Source organism: Pogona vitticeps, chromosome 1, assembly GCF_051106095.1.
Source record: "Pogona vitticeps strain Pit_001003342236 chromosome 1, PviZW2.1, whole genome shotgun sequence".
In the NCBI taxonomy this organism is placed as follows: domain Eukaryota; kingdom Metazoa; phylum Chordata; class Lepidosauria; order Squamata; family Agamidae; genus Pogona; species Pogona vitticeps.
This window is the reverse complement of record NC_135783.1, coordinates 328,739,819-328,761,823: the sequence shown is the minus strand read 5'-3', so window position 1 is coordinate 328,761,823 and position 22,005 is coordinate 328,739,819. Positions and strand designations below refer to the sequence as shown.

Here is a 22,005-nt window from a genome sequence, read left to right as displayed (position 1 = left end):
ACTGCATTCTTAGCAACTTTGTTCAACCAGCTTTTGACTGAGCAGCCTGACCAAGTCAACTTGAATCTCCTAACAAAATTCAGATTGCCAGACTTAGGTACTGCTATAAATATACGCATGCATGTGGCATCTATAGACGTAAGAAAAAAAGTACTGTGCCTGAAGACTGCCTGTATAATAGCTCAAGGCTATATTAAAAGTTAGTTGCCACCCACATCCTTGATAGTATCTGGCTACTGTTTTTCCATTTCCTATAGTATGTGTTCCTATAGCAACCTATTGGCTTAAACGGATAAAATACAGCTCTGACTTGCTGGTGGTGAAGGCAAATGACAAAAAAGGTACATCTAGATTTTTTTTTAAGAGAGGGAAGAGTGTACTGTATCTGTAAAGCCTGGGATGCTGTTACAGTACTCCATTAAGAGAAGTCAGTTAGCTGGAGCTGGAGATGTGGGCAAAGGGAATTTGAAAGAAACAATCTGCCAGTAAATAAAAATCAGCAGGGTGCAGGATGCCCGATCAATACTACTGATGTTGTACAGCCACAGCTGGCAGGGTCCATTTGAGTATCATCTGTTCTCCTCCCAAGTTTCCCCATCTTCCCTTATTTTAGCTGTAATCCTTAGAGTAGCTGGGCAGGACTAGATAGATTTTTCTCAGCAATTGTTACAAGGTATCCCTGTTAGGATTTCAAAGGATTTCAGTGTGGGTTGAATAGGCAGTTAAGTTCCATTAGCATTACCATACTACTACTACTACTACTACTACTACTACTACTACTACTACTACTACTACTACTACTACTACTACTACTACTACTAATACTAATACTAATACTACTAATACTAATACTAATACTAATACTACTACTACTACTACTACTAATACTACTACTACTACTACTACTACTACTACTACTAATCATAATCATAATAATCATAATAATCATAATAATCATAATCATAATAATCATAATAATCATAATAATCATAATAATAATAATAATATGACCCAGGTGAGAACATCTCTGGTGGCCATGCCTCCTACATTACAAAAAGTGATCACCTACATTACAAAAAGTGAATCCCACACATTACACCTGAAATTCTAATTTGCCTTAATTAGTATACTGAAATTTGACTATAGCACTAATTGGAAGAACCAGGGGATATTTTTAAAGTACTATGAGCAGAAAAAAAAGCTAACCATTGCAGTTTCATAAATGCTAGTAGTATACTTTTCATAACAATAAATTCTATATTTCGTTTATCTCAAGTAACATATGTGGATTCATTTCTGCTTCTCCGGCACAATGCTCTAGCATGAGGAACAAAACAGTCTATCTAGTAAAGGGACATTTTATTTGATAAAATATAAAATCAAGTGCGGTTATAATATTTATCCTTTTGTTTTTCAGTCAACACTGAACAATATTTTACATCTATCAGAGAGGTACAGTGTAAAATGTTAACAACATGTGAGTGTTTGCATGATGCTCTCTTCTAGTTCTTAGCAGATGATGACATAGTCCACCATAACCTGAAGCTACTCTTCCTGGGGGAAAGGGCAGAAAGAACTAGAAGAAGGCTCAGATAATTACATACAGTATGTGTCAACCCCCAGAAGCAGCCCCATGTTGATCTATAGCATAGCCTGCCTTCATAAGGCAGAGTAAGACAAGTGGTTCAGCTAGTAGATGCTAGGGGGCAGCAGCAATAGCTGCAACTTCCTACTCAATCCTCTTGAACTGCCTAGGCCATTCCCTTGAGTAGTGGTTCCCAACGTTGTGTCCCAAAGATTTTCTTGGACTACGATTCTCAGAAAGTCTGGCCAGCACAGCTAATGGTGAAGGCTTCTGCAAGATCTAGTTTAAGAACATTTGGGGATCCATTGTTGGGAAACATTCCTCTAGAGGGCAAGAGCTGCAGATGACACATGACCTGCCCTATACCCTATAAATCAACATGCTCCCCTGAGGTACAGAAAAGAACACTGTCTTGCTGCCACTGTTGGAGCTGAATCATGCTGGTAATTCATGACCCTTCTGTGGGTGATATAAGGGGAGGGCACCATGCCTCAGGCAGTGAAACATCATGGGAAACATCACAGATCTACAGCACCTTCTAGATAGGAGACAGAAGAATATTGGACTCCTAAAATGAAGAGAATAAGACAATTCCACACTTATCATGTTCAACTTTGCAAGTTGCGCAAATGCTTATAAGAATGTTTCTGTTTCTGGAACCTTCACATTTTTTTCTTCCGAACAACTGGACTCAGGAACATTTTGAGTCTTCTGTGTCTCTGCTTGGCTAGCAGAAAAGACACACATGAACATGTTCCAGATATCACTTCGTCCGGTTTCACTCACAAAGCAATAGAGAAATGGGTCAGCTATACAATTTATGCTTGTCAGAGCAGTCGTAATTCTATAGGGTATGAACATCCTTCGGGCAAAAGGGCAGTTACACGGCTCAGAGATGCTGCGCAGGAGCAGAACAACATGGTACGGGGTGAAGCACAAAAAGAAAGTGCTGACAATGCTCAGCAGTAAGTGGTTGATTCTCCTCTTGTCACTGTCTTGCGTTGCTTGATTATGCTTCACTGCTTGGTAGATTTTCTGGTAGCAGAACACCATGATAGCCAAGGGGATCACATACCCCACACCGACCCGGTAAAAATTCAACTGAGCTTGCCACTTTTCTAGAGGATATTTATCATGACACAAAGTATGGTTGGAGTGGTTGGTGATGTTCTGTTCTGTAAATGTTTCTTTTTCAATTAAAATCATGTAGTTTGATATGATTTCAAAGGCCCAAACAAAGACAGAAATAAAAAAGGCAACTCTTCTCGTACGCAGATAATGGAACCGCATAGGGTAAACTATGGCTATGTATCGATCAAGGGAAATGCAGGTGAGAAATCCAGAGCTGGTGTAATAATTCAGATACTTGAGGAAAGCAGACAAATTACAAAGGTTCGGGGGAAGGATCCAGTCATCCCCATTTTGTGCATAATAAATCCATAGGGGCAGAGTCAGCGTATAGAGGAGATCAGCTAAAGATAAACTGAAGAGATAGACCCCAAGTTCATTTTTTTTCTTCACTTCACAGTAAGATATGAAAATGGCTACAGAGTTAGCAGGAATGCTGATGATAATCAAAATGCCGTAAAGAGCAGGAAACAAATATTGATCTAGTGTGTGATCTTGTATGAAACATATATCATTGCAATAGGAAGAGTTCATTGTTTCTCGCAGGTTCCAGCTCGAAAGGTATGGAATTTTATAGGTTCCTCTCACTGTGCTCTGTCTAGCTGGTATACAAAAGAGGAGATCATAAGCTCTTAGTCATCTGGTTGTTTCTCTTCATTCAAAAGCGAGGATTCCATTCATTGATTGCTCTCCACTGTACTGTGGGGGAGGGATGGGGAGAAAATAAATAATTAGGTTATTTATTTTATGAATCTGCTAAATGTCAGAAACTCAAGGCAAATGTAGCAGTAGCACAGGGGGAGGGAGAAATTAAAAGAATGACATAGGTTGTGATTGTTAATTTAAATTTATTTCTCTTCCTCGCTCTGTTCTAAAATTCTTAAAGGAAGGAGTATGAACATTGATTATATAAGGAGTCTAGCAAAGGAAATTAGAAAAGAATATTTATTTCCTTTTGGTCTTAAATGTTTTGGCATCTCTCACAACTGCATGAATGAGAAATCCTTTGAGCATCTGAGGTCAAAACAGGCAAATGGGGACATAATGCACACAGTAAAATACTGTACTATATGTTTCATTATTTTTGAAGGGCCTTCTCAGCTTTAGAAGTTGTAAATTAGCTTGTTTTTGTTTAACAATTGATAATTAAGAAGAAAAACTAGATTCAGCTTCCATATTGATTTGTCCATTTTGATCCTGAAAGAGAATGACTAAGAAATTTTATAAAACCTTAAAATGTGAAAACAAACATATTTTCAGGTGGCAGTTTCTTTGGCACTGTACTAGCCACTGCTCCTCCCCACCCCCGGCCATACCTTCAGAGCCCCTCCCCAGCCAAGTCCTTCTTTGGATGACAGAACTATGTGTCCCACATACCGTATTTTCCGACGTACAAGATGACGTTTTGAGCCCAAAAAACATGCCTCCAAGTGTGGGGGGGTCGTCTTGTACGCCAGGTACACTTCATTTGGGCCAGGAAGGAGCTGCTGCCGCCGTTGAATGAGTGACACGGGGCCGCGCTGGCTGGGGAGGAAGGCAGGCGGGCAGGCAGGCAGGCAGTCTGGATGAAGGGAGGGAAGCACAGCCTGCCATGCCTGAGTGGCCAGAGCCCGCCGCCGGGCTGCCCACCACCCCGCGCTGCTGAGCCAGCGGCGCGCTCGCTCACCCGCCACCCGCCAGTTTCCCTTTCCCTCCTCCTCCTCCTCCTGCTGCCGCCCGCTCAGCCTCTTGCCCTCTTCCTCTCCCTCTCGCTTCTGAGCCAGTGCGCTTGCTCGCCCACCCCCTCTTCCTCCTCCTCCTCCTCCTGCCCCGCCCCGCCCATCCTCTTCTGTAGGGGAGGTTGTCTTATACAGCCAGTCGCCTTGTACGCCGGCAAATACGGTAGATTGTTCTTCACCCTTTTTACTAGTTTGACTTAAAATCAGATCTCAGGCAGCTCTGTATTGTGGGTTTGTGCTTGGAAAATGAAGACAGAAGAACTGAAGTCATTTTAGACCCCCTGTTAGAACGAAGCAATTACCATACGCTCAAAGTGAAGAAAAACTCTGGTGGAAGAACAACGGAAGTAGCATAAACACTTTGATATAGATGTTTTCAGCATCAGACTCAAAATGTGGTAAAGGAGTTAGAATGTGCCCAGGAGTTAGAATGTCTCCCACATCTCTGTCATTTCTATTTTCTCATTCTGAGCATCAAAACTAGCAGGAATGTGGGTGGTGAAGAAAGGCCAAAAGGTGTGTGTGTGGGGGATATAAAAGAGGAAGCTGATAAAGAGGTATGATAAAGAGGTATGATAGTAGTTTCTGCCATATATAGAACGTGAACAGGATCACCAGACTGGCTTTAAAAGCTTAATTGTAGTTGTTGAGAGTCTTCCTTTTCATTTTCCTCATAGACACTAATGGTGGAGACTGATTCAAACCTCACCCCCATCTTCTGGTAATTTGTATTTACAGGTACAGTAGGACCCACATATCCACTGGGGATTGGTTCCAAGCCCCCCCCCCCAATACTGAAAACCATAGATAATGGCAAATATATAGCATGGTAAAAAGGAAAAAAATAAACAGAAAAAAATTATTCTCCCATGTATTACCAGAACTGGCCACTAGAGGGTGGCAGAGACCATCTACATATTCTTCACTATGCATAGCACAGGCCCCTAACACATTCTGGTGGCTGGTTGTGGTACTACATGTGACAATAATTTTGTTCTTGATTTTTTTCTTTTAATATTTGTAATATTTTCAGACTGTGGATAAGTAGATAAGTGATCTCGAGGATAAGGGGGTCCTACTGTATTGCTAATTCATGCTCCAGTCTCACCTCTCAATCATGTTATCATCTGAAAGCACAAGCTTTCTAGTTGTGCTGTTTACGCAAATGGACAATTTGGAGTGGCAACTATGATTTTCTAATCCTTGCACCAGATGCCAGCCCCTTTTGATAAAATCAGTAACCTACCAAGCATTGAGTCTAATGACATATGGAGACAGATAGTATTCAAAAGTAAAAAACAAAAAACAAAACTCAGCATATATACATCAAATGTTTATCTACTCTTTGGCTACCATTCTATCCCGCACAGATTAAAATCAAGGAATTTTTTTTCACATCTGTGAATCCTGAACGAACAGCAGAGAATGCTATGACTATTATGTAGAAAAAAAAGAACTACCTACCTCTTAAAATGTGTGGAAACCCTTACTTGGAAAACAATTAATAGGAGCAGGCCTAAGAAAATGGGGTTTTCGGACTGACACAGTCCTTTGCAAGTGTGGGAAAGAACGGGGAAACTTCACATTTGTGTCATTGTAGTCAATACCCCTCAATATACACCATGGAAGTTTGATGCTGACTACCCCCAGTGCTCTTGGTGTCACCTGTTGTTGGGCAAATATTATTGGATATCATTTCAGATATCATTAAATTATGGTACTTCCAACATAGATAAAGAAAGATTTTGGGCAGTATGAACTTTTGATAGAAATACCTAATCCTACAATGTATTTTCTGGGTTGGGGGAAATCAAGTGAAATCAAGCAAGGGAAAATTCCAGAAGCTGACTTCTTCTTCCATTAATTACCCACTTCTCACCCAAACACAATGCAATTGTCAGGGCTGTGATTTTTCCGGGGGGCGGGGGATGTGAATGGTAGTGAGCACAAGAGGCTATGACAAGATATAGGTACCAAAGCTCTGCAAACATTGAATAAGACCATCCACAGCACAAGGCAAAAAGGCAGTAATTTCACAGCCTTAAGTGAATAAACTTCTGAATATTTACTTTTTAATCTTTTAAAAATGTATTTTGAAATACATTTGCAACCAGACTCAGAATCCCTTTGTAATACCTCTTGTGCTCACTACCATTCACACCTGTCAAAAAGTTCTCCTCCTGAGAGTTAGCTAATTGGGTCCTGACTTAAAGGGTCAAAAGTTCGGATTGCCCCTGGAAGATGCTTCCCCCTTTGAAGGTTTATGCCAGGAACCTGATCTTGGAAATCCCGAGTACGTTTACTGAAAACAAACGAAAGTATATTTACAAATTGAGACAAACACAACTATTCTCTGTGCTTTTCTTATGAAGAAATATTTTGAATATGCCATACAAAATTGTATGCTAATTCCCTGGAGATACATGAAAAAATGTCTCCCTTTCTGGAGGACTGTTGCTCCATTACTCTCCTTAAAGTAAGGCTGAGTTTTGACTCTTTAAAGAAAACCTGTCTTGCCTCTGCCTCCATGAATTTTCATTGACCTTTACTTTTAAAAACTCATAACTCTAAAATCCTTTGCTTAAACTTCCCCAAGTTTGGCACGGAACAAGAACAGGCTGTGTGCTACATCTGTGGCAAATTTGATGCTGATTCAAAGACCAGTTTCAATGTTACAATATTTTTGTTTGAGCTGTTCCCATTTTTACAATGGTAGAATGGTGATTTGCTGTGCCAGAATAATAACACCACTGCATTGTCACGCAGTGATAATCATACACTAGTTTGGAGCTTAAATAGCCTCCAAGGAGTTACAAGGAAAGGAGAAACAGAATGGGGTGACATCAGCATATCGATGGCACTGAACCTCGGATTTCTGGAGTTTGTCTCATAGGTTTCCTGTGTGTGTTAAACAGCATAGGAGACAGGACTGAACCTTTAGTGACTCAGGATGTCAAACAGGCATTCCAAGGCACCATCTCCAAAAAAGAATGGGGCCAAAGATCCAATGTAAAATACTGCCCCTAAGTCCCATCCTAGAGAGGTGCTCAGAAGGATGCCATTGCTGATAGAATCCAAAGCTGCTGAAGGATCAGACAGAATTAATAGTGACCCACTTTCTTCATTCAACTCCCAGAGTAAATAATTAAAATTAAGATCATGTCTGTTCCATAAGCAGTCTCCAGGCCAGACTGAAATGGATTGAGGAAATCTATCTCATTCAGGAACTCCTGGAGCTGAGAAACTATCAGTAGGATACAAATGCAACAAATGAAATGAATAATTAGATAAGTGAGCAAGGGACATACACAAGAAAGCAGAGAAACGTGGAGCATGTGCTCACAACTTTTTTTAAAAGAAAATTTTCTTTCTTTCTTTCTTTCTTTCTTTCTTTCTTTCTTTCTTTCTTTCTTTCTTTCTTTCTTTCTTTCTTTCTTTCTTTCTTTCTTTCTTTCTTTCAGCTGACTCATTGGATATTATCTGCCTTCCATGAAGTCCCAAGCTAGGGTACATAACCTGGAGTCAATGGACTACATGTGGTGCATGAATTCCCCACTATGCAGACTCTGTGCCTTGGAGAAAGGCCAATCAGGTTCACCGAGATGGTTCCTTTGCATACCTTTGCTAGTAGTACCACATCAGGGTAATATGTGTGGATGCTTTAGATTTCCCCCACTGCAGTCACCACAAAACAACCATTGTGCAGAGACTGCTGTAATAGGGGTAGGTTTTGTGTGTGTGTCTGTCTATGCCCTGGGCCACCTCCTCAGACCAGATGGGCCAAAAAGGTTACACATCCCTGAACTAGAGAGATTCACAAATGATTGCTCATTAAACTCCAACCCTCTGAAAGGCCAAATTACTCCTTTGCATTAGACAATCTTCTGCTCTTGCTGTAGGTATATATCCTGCCAAAAGAGAACCCACTGTCTTAGACTTTTGTGCCATGAGATTTAAGAGACTTCCATATTTCACTCTTTATCGTTTTCAAGTTCACAATTCCTGGGGACATTGTGCATGACATCAACCAGCTGGCAAGATTATCTCTATTAGAATATTATAACCACTGAACTTACCTCACATGCCTCGCCACCCAGTGCTGCTGCTCCTACTTCAGACAGTTCCCCCTGAGAGGACAATGTGATCTGATTAGAAGCAGTTCTCACATAGAAACAGGAAATGATGCAGAATTTTTCTGTTAAAATGAAAAGGGAAGAAGCTAGTAGCATAACTGAGAGAGGAAACAACACCGATACTGGCTGTGGTGGTGGGAGGAGACCGCTGTCTGTGCCATACCCAGATTACTTTGGTTTTAACACAGTCTCGTTAACTTCAGTTTCATCTATACTACAGTAGTTTTAGAGTTTTTATCTCCAAAGGTCAGTCAAAATATATCAGATTCCACTTAAAGTTCTACAGAAATATTTCAGACTTTACTTAAAGCAGAAGGAAAACACACAGGTTAAACTTTGTAATGGAAGTATTGCATATATTTGTGTCTTTATTTCATAATGTTGAGGTGGATTTTAAATCTCAATGGTGTGGTGATCAATTTGAAAGTACAAGCATTCATACTCACAGCAACCACAAACCATGTACCCAAGCAGCATTTTAAAAAGGAGCAAGTTGTTATTATCCCATGAGCTATCTCTCACACAGTCCAATACATACCGTAATATTATAATGCCCAGGATCAGTGTAAGAAGGGCTAAGAAACTACAGTGGTGCCTTGCTTTACGACGTTAATTCGTTCCAGCGAAATTGCTGTAGAGCAAAAACGTCGTAAAGCAAAATAAAAAAGCCCATTGAAATGCATTGAAACCCGTTCAATGCATTCCAATGGGCTGAAAACTCACCGTCCAGCAAAGATTCTCCATGGGGCAGCCATTTTCGCTGCCTGTGCAGTGAGGAATCCGTCCCTAAGCACAGCGGAGGGGCATTTTCTTCAGCCGGTAGCCAATCTAAAAACCTGACGATCAGCTGTTTTTGATAGCCGCAAAGCGAAAATTGGTTCCCGAAGCAGGGAACTGATTATCGCAAAGTGGAAAAAACCCATTCAAACCATCTTTTTGCGATTGCAATTGCGATTGAAAAAACATTGTCGTGAAGCGTATTTGTCGTTATACGGGTAATCGTAAAGCGGGGCACGACTTTATTTCAAGCTTGGGGCTAAAATCCACACCAGCCCCAGCTCTTCATGGCTAATATTATGTCAGGGGACTTATCTCTCTCTGGTGGGTAGAGGAATCTGGACTACCCACTGCCTGTATTTTGGCCAGATAGGGAACTTCTTTCTTCCCTCTCTTCTGTGGAAATCTGTCACAATCAGAAAAGGGAAATCAGAAAGCCTTATTGTTGCCTCATTCACTGAATATCCTTCAGTGTCCCTGACTCACCGGGTAAATATCTCAGAGCTGCATTCCTTGGTGTTTTCCTTTCAGTGCACTAGAGAAAAATTAATATTGTCTCTGATCAGGGTTGGCTTGGCAGAATGAAAGAAGCAGAAGGAGGGGGCCACCTAGAGTGGTCGTATAGACCAGATGGGCGGGGTATGTATAAATAAATAAATAAATAAATAAATAAATAAATAAATAAATAAATAAATAAATAAATAAATAAATAAATAAATAAATAAATAAATAAATAAATAAATAAATAAATAGATAGAAGAATGGTGTGCCCTTTCCTATTACGTACAGGGGACTTCAGAAAATCCGAGCAATGGTATGTTAACTTTAAGGAAAATAAGTTTTTCTACAGATTCCAGATGTGAGCTGTATGGACTGACAATGTCCCTTCCCTGAGATAACACTCTCTTACTGGGCACACTGGTTGGTGGGCAAGACAGCTGTCCCACTGTCACCTTGGCCAGACATCCCCTTCTTAGCCCAGTGAGACAAGGGATTGGTCTCTTTTGGCTTGCAAGGCTCCGGCATGATTGCATCTGCCATGTCCTTCCTCTGACGTGGTGTTTCTGGAGGACAAGCCCCTGCCATGCTTGTCAAGACAGTGTCCCAGAAAGCTTGCCATGTTTTTACAAGAGTGAGGTGCTTCGACTCTAGAATACAACTCTTGTTACTGCTGTTTAATATACTATGAGCATAGCTAGTTTCTTCCTGCTCTGTGTGACCCCTTAGTGCTAGCCAGAACTTTTCCATTAGCTGCTGATGCATGTGATGAAAAGTTGACTGGCATTGCCCCCCTCCCCCCACTGCTGCTTAATGTCGATTGCTCACTGATTAATTATTTGGGGGATTCAAAAGGGTTGCTAGAATGCATTCCTTCTTCCACAAGGAGGCAAACCTGTAGGTCCTTTAGCTTGCTGAAAAAAAAATGCTGTTCTCATCCTTTCTCCTATGGAATCTGCCATCCACCTGGAAGGAACTTGCCATTTTACAAGCACAGCAATCCCAGTAATGTGTGAACTTGGGTAAAACTGATTCACTTTTCCTTCACTGAAACTAACACATCTTCACTTAACATTTTGTATTATATAAAAGCAGAAGCTGCTTTCTGCTAAACTGTTGCAGACGGTTGATTTTGCAACTGAAAAAGTGATAACCCTAGAATTTTGAAATCGTGAGAGTGATTTATCCAAGGCTAGCTAAAGAAATGTTGCTGCTTGATGTGGTGCATCATAGAATAATGGAGTTGGAAGGGGCCTAGAAGGCCATCAAGTCCAACCCTCTGCTCAGTGCAGGAAGCCAAATTAAAGTAGATCTGAAATGGTTGTCTTAACTTTCTCTTGAATGCCTCCAGTGTTGGAGCGCTCACCTCCTGAGGTGATTGGTTCCATTGTCTTACTACTCTAAGACTGTTTTTCCTGACATTCAGCCTAAATATGGCTTCCTGCAGTTTGAGCCCATTATTATGACTCCTGCACTCTGGAATGATTGAGTATAGATCCTGGCCCTCCTCTGTATGACAACCTTTTAAGAATTTGAAGAGTGCTAGACTGCTATCATATCTCCCCTCAGTCTTCTTTTCTCAGACATAAACAGTGCCAGTTCTTCCAGTCTTTCCTCATAGGGTGGTTTCCAGTCCACTGAACATCCCTGTTGCTTTCCTCTGAACTTGTTTCACTTTGTTTGTATCCTTCTTAAAATGCATTGTCTAGAACTGGACATAGTATGCATAGCCGGTGGTGATGTATTAGGGGAGCTGAAGATCAACATCTGGAGGGCAGCATATTACTCACCTCACCCCACCCTGATTCACAAGGCCTGCACTACCATTAGGCAGAACGAGATAGCTGCCTTAGGCAGCTGATTTTAGATGTGACTAAAAGACAGCAAACTGTGGTAATGTCTTTCTTCACTCTTCTGAAAGGGATGATGAAAGAGTAGCTTGTGAGATTCCTGCCTGAGGTAATGCATGCTTGGCCTTGGCTTCTATATTGGATGTTCATTGCTATCTCCTCCTTTGCCCCAGAGCAGCAAAATGCTATAAGCCGGCCCATTGTATTGAGAATGAGCGTGTTACATGAACTGGGAAAAACTATTTATAGCAGTGGTTCCCAACCTTGGACCCCCAGATGTTCTTGAACCATAACTCCCAGAAATCCTAGACAGTACACCTAGTGGTGACAGCTTCTGGGAATTGTAGTCCAAGAATATCTGGGGACTAAAGATTAGGGATGACTGATATGTAGGCTCGTTCAAAGAATGTTTACATGCCAACAAATCCCCTTTACAGTATTTGAGTTACACATACTTCCAAGAAAGTGTGCAAGAGTTATAGCCTGTCAACCTATAGGGATTTTTTACCTGGAGATACATTTAACTTTTTCTTCTTTTGCTTCCAAAACAATACACACAAAATTCAAAGTTACATATGCTTCAATAAATTTAATAATGATTTTAAAAATGCAAATATATACATGCTTACCTGGAAGCAATTTTACTGCATTAAGTTGGGATAACTCCTTGATAAGTATAGATACAATTGAACATAGAGGATCTGGATGTTAGGCTCTTCACCTAGCTCTCCCCCTAGAGAAAAGAGAGGGAAGGAGGGAAATATTTAACAGAACAGTTTCCCAACAAATTATTATTACCTGTACAGGACAAATCTGAATCTTACACAAGTCTTAAGTAGCAGGAGTACAGATGCAGCATTTCATCACTTGTCAATGGGTAACACAGGATTAGAAACGATTATCTATCAAGCTCTGACATAAAGCCAGTACATGATTGCAGGCAAACTCATTGATATATTTGCTTTGGGAAATATAGAAGCCCTGCATTCTACATGAAACAACACATTTGGTTGAGGACATGTATTTTGGAGATTGTTCATTTATAGGGTTCCCACAAATTTAAAGTGACTTGATGACACGTAACAACACAATATGTATTTCTCCACAAAATAAATTTCTTGTTATTTGCTGTCTTATTGCTTCTTCTGATGTATGCTAATTCTAACTGGGTTTTTGTAGTACATGAGATGTTCAAGGAAGGGTTTATACTGCAGCCCCTCCCCCCAAGTTGGTTTCTATGGCTAAGCATGGATTTAACCCAATGTCCTGACTCTTAAGTCTCCGTACATAACATCACACTGGCTCTCTACAAAATAAACTATTGGTGAATAGATGTGTGGTAATGAGGTGATGAGGAAGGACTATCTTTCTCCTATACAGTCATGCCCCGCTTAATGATTGCCTTGCTTAACGAGGAAATAGCTTTATGATGAGGTTTTTGCGATCGCAAAACGATGGTCTAAATGGGGGAATTTCGCTTAGCGATGATCGGTTCCCTGCTTCGGGAACCGATTTTCGCTTTATGATGATCAAAAACAGCTGATCGTTGGGTTTCAAAATGGCCGCAGGCTGAAGACAATGCCCCCCCACTGTGCTTAGGGATGGATTCCTCACTGCACAGGCATGGAAAATGGCCGCCCCTATGGAGGATCTTTGCTGGACGGTGAGTTTTCAGCCCATTGGAATGCATTAACCGGGTTTTAATGGGTTTCAATGGGCTTTTTTATTTTGTTTGACGATGTTTTTGCTCTACAGCGATTTCGCTGGAACGAATTAACATCATCAAGTGAGGCACCACTGTATTTTTGTTTAATAGTATAGCAAGGACATGTTAAAGTAAAATCATTATTTTCCCATCAAACAGGAAGATACAACAGCATTTAAAAATTAATTGCAAGAGACTGTTATGCTATGTCTGTGTACCCAAACGCCTCCTATCAAGAAAGAGGATGCCCACAACTTCCCGATGAGAACTATACATAAAAATGCTTCCTAATCTTGTCACTTTTATGGACAACTCCCAGAAGGTCAAGCCACCACAACCTGGAAGCTTACTGTAGCTCAACATCAGGAGTCCCTCAGCTAAGAGGAAGATTAAATTGCTGTGACCTGTGTAGCCTGTGGCACAGCAGAGCTGGGGAAAGCTCTGCAGTACAGATGGGGATATTTGTATACAAATGCCCCCACAGAGCTGGATGCAACAAGGATCCTGGGGCTGGACTGTCCACTCATGCATCCACTGCTGCCAACTCTGCTCTCCCTTCCAGTTGCTCTGGAGCTTGCAGTCGGCTAGCCACTCCTGGCAGAAGGAGGGAAGACAAGTCTCCCTGCTAGGCTGACGAGTGGATAGCCGACCAAGAGCTCTGGAGCGATTGAAAGGAAGAGCTCTGTAGTCTCTGAAAACAAGCAACTATACTTTCAGACAGAGATTCCGTAGTGATCTAAAGTGTATTTGAAGATGGTAAAATAAATTGTTGGCTTTGGGTAGAGTTAAACTAGTTTATATCACTAGAGATGAGGTAATTCCTGCATGCACTTGAAAGTAAGGGAAAGGAATAATGGATGGATAATGGGGAATGTTGATCCCATAAGGAATCATTCTGAGTTGTGAATCAATGTGTATTTTGCAGAATTACTGTTAAATCATTTGATGTTTCATAATATGAGACTGTAGCTTTCCATCTTATTTTTCTATGGAAAAGCTTTTGAGAACTGTAGCAGTCTGAAGCTTTAAATGAGAAAGCAACTTCATTGCAAACTATAAAGGGATCAGTAGAGGCGGGACCAGAGGAAGGAGAAAGCTGTGGGCTGAAATGCAACTTGCATCATATCCGGTATGAATAGTGAATTTATGAATCAGTCCGTACTCTCTGTGTCAGCATTAACTGTGATTTCTAATATAATTCAGGTTGTGAATCAAATCACAGCAAAACCAAATATTTCTGATTTAACTTTCCAGTGTAGTTGCACTCTTAGTCTTGCTGAATGTACATAAGCATCTCTTTCTCTTTAAGTGTGTTTAGAAAAGCAAGGGCAGAAAGAACAAGAGAAGAAGGAGCCACCAGAGGGCGTCATTTTGGCAGGAAGAGGAAAGGAGATAAAAAGGAAAGGAGAAAGGGAAGAGGGGCGCAGTTGGAAACTGAACAGGGAGAAGTGTGTTCCATGGAGGAAGAAGAATATGAAATGAAATAGGACTGGGTTGAAATAGTACAGGGGAGTGGACGGAGTTTAAAGTCCCTAGGGAGTATGCTGAGAAGGAATGGAGGAGAAATATCTATAGAAAGCCACCTTACTGAGGTGAGACAGAAGAGAAAGAACAGAGAAAAAAGTTTAGAGAGTGGCAGCAGTGGGAGGCTCAAAGATGGGAGAACAAGCCATGTCCAGACGGCCTTGGGAAACCCTGTGGGATGAGTCCATTCAGACCAAGGTTGAGATCAAACCTGGGCAAGACAGTGTGGGAACCACAGGGGGTCTGGGTTTTGCACCCTCCCCAATAAGGTCACCCAAAGGATCTGGCGTTCCACAGAGGTGGCATTACAGAGACTTAGGTTCTACCCCTATGCAGCTAGAGGAGAATTTGTTATGATTTAATTAAAAAGCAAAAGGCACAACGTCCCTGAAGCAAGAGACGGAGTTTGTTGTTAATGTTGAATTAAGGAAGTTGTCACAAAATAAAGGACTTTTGTTAGAAATTTGTGGCATCCCTGAATCATCCATCCAGCGCATTCCAGATGAAGGAGAAGATCACAACATTAGACAGTGCTGGTCAAGTTATTTTTTCCACTCCCTCTCAGAAAAGCCCCTATGATTCAAGCATATACCAGGGTTCAGTTACTACCACCAAGCCTGTGATTTGGAAGTTTTAAATTTATTGAACCTTGTGGTACAGTGGTTAAACTGTAGTACTAAAGCCAAAACTCTGCTCGTGGTCTGGGGTCAATCCCAGGTAGCTAGCTCCCGGTTCACTTAGTGCTTTGGTCCCTGCCTTCCCACTTCACTTTCTTCACAAGAAAGTGGAGGGGGAAAGCAGGAATCATCAAAGCGCTTTGATTCCTGCTTCCCCCCCACTTGCTAAGCCCAACTTAGATTTCTTAATTTTGTGTTAGAAAAGTGGGTGGGTGTCTTATATGAGACATGGGGCATCTTATACACAGAAAAATACAGTAAATGGCTACTGTATCTGTGGATGACTTGAATCACACATGACATATTTGACATAGTTACTGTAATGCATCATGTACATATATTTTAAAGAATTTCTGAACTAGTCATAATAATATTTCGCTGTAATGTAATCAGAAGTGGAATTTCCTGCTCATATCTTCCTGGAAGTACAGGCAATACCAGTATTGTGGCTGTGTGGGACAACAGCAGCTCTACTAATAGTAATGTGCAGAAGTTGCAAACAGGTGAGTACTCTTAGTTTTATCACACTGTGATATTTCCAGAGTCATTCATAGTATCACTTTCCAAATAGCACTTGTGTTGACTGACTATAGTTACTTTTATAGTTACTATGTGACTCACAACTACTGTATGTGCAATTTCAAGTATTTACACTACATATTTAAAAGTGGCATGACATGTACACATATACATCTGTAATTTAAAGTCAACAGCAGTGGGTGGAGGTATTGTTCCAAGGCTCCTCTTTGTCAAATTACCTTGGGACATCACTTTTAAAAAAGCAGTACTCTGGGGTGGTAAATAATTCCTAGGTGTCCAACAATCAATAAATGGAATGTCCTTCAATTAACATCAGCATTCCACAAAGGTTCCACTCTGCCAAAGATTTCCTGCATGAAAACAGGGCACTCAGTGTTACAGCTGTAATCAAAATTATTCAACCCCCATTGCAAATAAAGTTTACTGTTAAAATTTAAATTTAAATCAAACAAATGCAATAAGGTAAAGGTTCCCCTTGACAATTTTTGTCCAGTCATGTTCGACTCTAGGGGGCGGTGCTCATCCCCGTTTCCAAGCCATAGAGCCAGCGTTTTGTCCGAAGGCAATCTTCCATGGTCACATGGCCAGTGCGACTTAGACACGGAACGCCGTTACCTTCCCAACAAATACAATAGGAATAGCTCAACACAACAAATGCTTCAAATGGTTTCCCCAAATTTAACTGAAAATGCAATTTCTAATTCTGCAGTCTCATAATTATTCAACCCCTTAATAGCAAGTACCTTTAGTATTTAGTAGAGCACCCTTTTGCTGTTATGACCTGTTGCAAACAAGATGCATAGCCCAGATGCCAGCTTCTGGCAGTGTTCCTGAGGAATCTTAGCCCAGTCCTCATGGCCAATGGCTTTCAGTTCAGTATTATTCTTGGGTTTGCATGCTGCAAGTGTCTTCTTCAAATCCCACCAGAGATTTTTGATGGGGTTCAAGTCAGGTGACAGCTATGGTCACTGTAGAATCATCCAGGACTTCTTCTGCAACCAAGCCTGGATGGAATTTGAGGGATGCTTGGGCTAACTATCCTGTAGGAAGATCCAATGACACCCAAGCTATCTTGTTGTATGCTATTCCTTGCTTGTGAAGGGTGCTGATCTCTTATCTTTTTGGACCATGCTTTCGGCTTACCTATATTTCTAACTTGCAGTCAAATGTGACTCACCAAACCCTTAGCCAGTTCATGTATTTCATGTGTTCCAGCTCAAGCATACATGGTGCAACTAATAAAGCCCTTGAGTTGTCGCATCAGGTTTTACATACTGTATTTTTGCTGTTGTGAGGGATTCTATTGAAGGGGTTGAATAATTTTGGGATTGCATAATTAATTAAAAGTTGCATTTTAAGTTGAATTTGGGGAAACTACTTGAAGCATTCATTGTGTTGAGCTATTTCAATTGCTTTTGTTTGATTTGTTCATTGCAAACAGCTGAAAGTCCGTAAATGTTGACAATAAACCTGATTTACAATAGGGGTTGAATAATTTTGATTACAACTATAACTGTTTCCACTCCAAGGAGGAGAACCATCCTTTTTATCCATTATCCATTGCTGGGGGCTCCCCCCCCCCTTTACTGGCTCACACAGGCTTCTGGAGAAGGCTCTATTAGCAAAGAAACCATATATTTCGATCAAAAGCTGCCACGCTGAAGTTATAGTTACAGTAGACCTGGTTGTACTTATCATTAGGATTTGCTTCAGAGAGAGGTAGAAAGAGAGAGGAGTTGGTTGAGGTGTATAATTTTACCAAACACTGTTTTCTGCTGGACATGGTACCTAGAGATAGGCACAAACTGTGAAAATAGCAGTTCTTGTTAGTTCATGGTTTGTCACTATTCACAAACTACAAACTATGAACTTTCATGATGGGCTGTTATTATTTGTGTGATTTGGGACTTCCCGGAGCTGTAGAATGGCCTTTGCATGGGTTAGGGATGCCAAACCCACTGAGAGTCTTCAGCTGCTTCTCTTCCCCAGCAGCTCCAAGTTTGATGAAGATTGGATTTCGGATGTCCGGGTTATAGCCCCCAAAGCAGGTTCCCCCACGAAAGTGCTCTTTAGCAGCTGGCTAAACTTTCCTGGGGGAACCTGTTTTGAGGGGCCACAACTCGGACATCCCAAATCCAATCTTTGCCAGACTTTTAGGGGATGGGGAGGAGAGTCAGCCCAAGAACCATTGCAATTTTAGCGAAGACTGGATTTGGGATGTATAGGGTATAGCCCAGCTATGAATTGCCAACCCCAATAATTTAGCATTTTGTTTTGTTCTGGGCAGTTGTGTCTCCCTGAACCATCCTGAAATGAACTATGAAATGGCCCATTTCATGGGTTTTTGCTTTGTGGTTCACTTCATACTTCTCGCTGCTATGTGCATCCCATTTTGCCAAGGATAGTCCTCTCAGTCAGGGTAGGGTAAAACACAACTTTCATATCACTTGCAACCCCTTGGTCCTCTTTTTTTCCAGAAGGTAAACTGTAGTTCCAGGAAACTGCCTATAATGGGAACTGGTTTTTAATAAGGTCATAAGGGGCCACCACACTATTTAGCATTCACAAATAAGGATTTCCCAAAACTGAAAGTGAACTTTTACCTACTTGTTTCACTTCCTAGTCTTTCTCTCTCTCTCCAAGCATTATTCTGTGATCTTTGGAGGCAGAAAACACCCTTAAACCCCACATAGTCCCCCATCCCTGCCGTACTGGAATACTGTAAGGACAGCCAACTATTGGAAGGAATATCTGATCCAAGTGTTTCAAAGACAGCAAGAAAACAGACCTCAAGTGTTGCCCATGGTCACATCAGGAATGACTCATCTGCTCAGTCTTCCTGTTTTGTGAAACGTATTTCTGATTCAACCACGTTAAATGTGCTTCTTTACCATTAAATTAACAAGATTTTATGCACATCGGTGTCTTTTGTTGCTGCTACATCAGTCACTTCCCTAAGCATATACTGTACAGTACCTAGAATTCTCTATTATTTTTGTGTATGTATGTAGTACTATGCGGAAGACAGCAATTTAGCCTTAGATCACACTTATCTGAGGGTAAAATTAAGTTGTTCACATATCTGCTCTCAGATTTTTGGAAGAATAGGACAACATATGAAAGGGGCAGATAAATTCTTCTATACAGGCTCTGGTTGCATATACAGTACTGTAGCTAGTCCACAACAGTACTATGTCTTCTCTAAAGCTTGGGAAAATTGTTATGTGCAATCAAGTCACATCCAACTCAAGGTGACCTTATGAATGACCAATATCCAAAGCATCCTATCCTCAACTGCCCTGCTCAGCTGTTATAAACTCAAGCCCGTGGTTCCTTAGGAGTTGTTTCATTTCACATTTGGTCTTCCTCTTTTCCTGCTATAGTCTATTTTTGGAAGAACAGCATTCTTTCCTCCCCAGAGAACTGTCCAGCAGCCTGAGCTTCAACATTTTTGCTTCCAGAAATAGTTCAGACTTGATTTGATTAGAACTCCCAGAATCCGCAGCCCAGAATCCCTCAACACGGTCACCCAGCTTTGTATATAACCGGGGGATTTTGGAAGTTGTAATTCATTTTGGAAATTGCAGTCCAAAACATGGATCTGGCCAGAAACAAGATTCTCAGAAAGTAACGTATTAAAAAAATGAATATAATTATAATAACCAGCAAGCCCAGCTGTCACACGCAACACCTCACAGAGTCACTTAAGGTATCACGTGAGGTGGGGCGACATGACGTCAGTGGAGAGGGGAGGAGAGGGTTCAACGGTTTCTTTTGTTGACAGACCTCTCCCCCCCCCGCCTCCCCCCACGCTGTGTTTTTGCGGCCAGTTCCTGGTCTGGTCAGGTGACTACTATCACGTGAGGCCTCGGGAGATTGAATGGTGCCGCCGCCGCACCGCTTCTGCCTCTCCCTCCCTTTGCCGTTGGGACGGGGATGAGCGTCCGCGAAGCAGCAGCGCCTTGTCCTGCTCCGACCCGGGTCGCTGCCGCCGCCGCCGCCGCCGCCTCGTTCCTGCACGACTGAAGTGCTGCCGCCTGCCGGCTCGCAAGGCTCGGCTTCATCCCTTCCCGCGGCTCCCCTGCGGTCGCCGAGGGGCGGTTATCCCCCCCCCCGAAGATGCGGCTGTGGGGCTTCGTCGTGCTGGCCTGGAGCGTGGCTTCTTCGGCCGCGGCTTGGGGCAAGGGCGGCAGTTACTGGCTGGACGATGCGGTCGGGCTGGCCCGGGAGTTCGATGGCATCGGGGCCGTCAGCGGCGGAGGGGTGAGCTTGAGATTTGTATTGGTAGGCAGGATTCAGAAAAAAAAATGGCACATTTGTGGGGAAGATGTGAAGTCCAGTGGGTTTGGGTGAAAGGATGTTGAGAATGAAAGTTCATCAGAGTCTTGGGAAATTGGAGGTTGTATACATTTAAAAAAAAAATAGCATTAATTGATTATAGCAATTGGAAATACAGTAAGCATGTGTTTAGCATTTTGCAAGATACATGTGTTTGAATAATCGCTCTTAACCTCTTTTTTTCTCCCCCAGGCTACCTCCCGGCTTCTAGTGAATTACGCAGAACCTTATCGTTCTCAAATTTTAGATTATCTTTTTAAGGTAATAATTACCTTGCTGTTATTATCCGTTTCTTTTCTTTTTTTTTTTTTGCTAATGCCATAAAATCAACCTCTAGTTTTTTCTTAATGTTTTGTCAGCTCTTTTGCAGCCTTGTGGTTTTCTAAACCACATATGCAGTGCTTGACATAATTGTGAAGATACATAAACCTACCTCAGTATTAATATCTTGTTAATTTTAAGTGTCTGGTAATTTATTTGGTATCTGAATTTTTTTTACTACTACATAATTAATATTACATTAGTAAAGCTTTATACCCCTTCATGGATTGCTGCCTTGTCGTGGCAAAGGGGCTTGAGTAATTCCGATAAATTATGGGCAATGCAGTGTAGGGACACCCAAGATGGACGGGTCATAGTGGAGAGTTCTGACTAAATGCGATCCATCTGGAGCAGGAACTGGCAAGCCACTCCAGTATCTTTGCCAAGAAAACCCCATGAACAGAAACAAACGGCTAAAAGATATGACGCTGGAAGATGAGCCCCTTAGGCGTCCAACATGCTACTGAGGAAGACCGGAGGACAAATACAAGTAGCTCCAGAGCTAACAAAGTGGTTGGGCCAAAGCTGAAAGGATACTCAGCTGTGGACATGCCTGGAAGTGAAAGGAAAGTCCAATGCTACAAAGAAAAATACTGCATAGAAACCTGGAATGTAAGATCTATGAACTTTGGTAAGCTGGATGTGATCAAACAGGAGATGACAAGAATAAACATTGACATCCTGGGTGTCAGTGAACTAAAGTGGATGGGAATGGACGATCTTTGGAAAAGACCCTGATGTTGGGAAAGTGTGAAGGCAAGAGGAGAAGGTGGAAGACAGGAGGGCCTGGCGTTTTCTGGTCCATGGGGTCATGAAGAGTCAGACATGAGTTAAGGACTAAACAACAGCAAAAGATTTTAAATGGTGCATTCCTAACCACTTCATATAGTTGCATCTAATAAAAGAGATATACCAGCTTAAACTCTCAGCCAAAGCCTGTCAGAAACTTGTTCTATTGTACTGGGAAGACTGCTCAGATGATTTTGTGAAAGCTTTTAGGCTTCTAAGGAGTATTGTGTACAGGTGTTTACACAGAAACGTGTGCATTATAGAAATGGACTTTCAACTGACCCTAAAGTCATGCTGTCTGAAGCCAAGAACTAACTCAATGCTGTATGATGTTTGTTGTTTTATGTTTGTAATTTTTTTAAAGTAGTTGGTATGGGAAAGTGGACAACATTGTCATTACGACATGGATGGAGAAGATGTTT

At 41.6% G+C, this 22,005-nt stretch overlaps 2 protein-coding genes across 3 annotated transcripts in view; one reads left to right on the top strand and one right to left on the bottom strand.

The window, feature by feature from the left end:
• Positions 1-1,342: 1,342 nt before the first annotated feature.
• Positions 1,343-3,403, bottom strand: GPR65 (G protein-coupled receptor 65). Its single transcript, XM_078383715.1, has one exon. It carries the CDS (start codon positions 3,245-3,247, stop codon positions 2,219-2,221), a length of 1,029 nt encoding a protein of 342 aa, XP_078239841.1. The 5' UTR covers positions 3,248-3,403; the 3' UTR covers positions 1,343-2,218.
• A 16,725-nt stretch (positions 3,404-20,128) lies between these two features.
• Positions 20,129-22,005, top strand: part of GALC (galactosylceramidase) — a 62,906-nt gene continuing 61,029 nt past the window's right edge. For both annotated transcript variants that reach the window (XM_020814907.3, XM_020814908.3), the window contains exons 1-2: positions 20,129-20,398; positions 20,666-20,734. In XM_020814907.3, the coding sequence (XP_020670566.3) occupies positions 20,255-20,398; positions 20,666-20,734 (213 nt within the window). In that variant the 5' untranslated portion in view covers positions 20,129-20,254. The remainder of the gene's footprint in view (positions 20,399-20,665; positions 20,735-22,005) is intronic.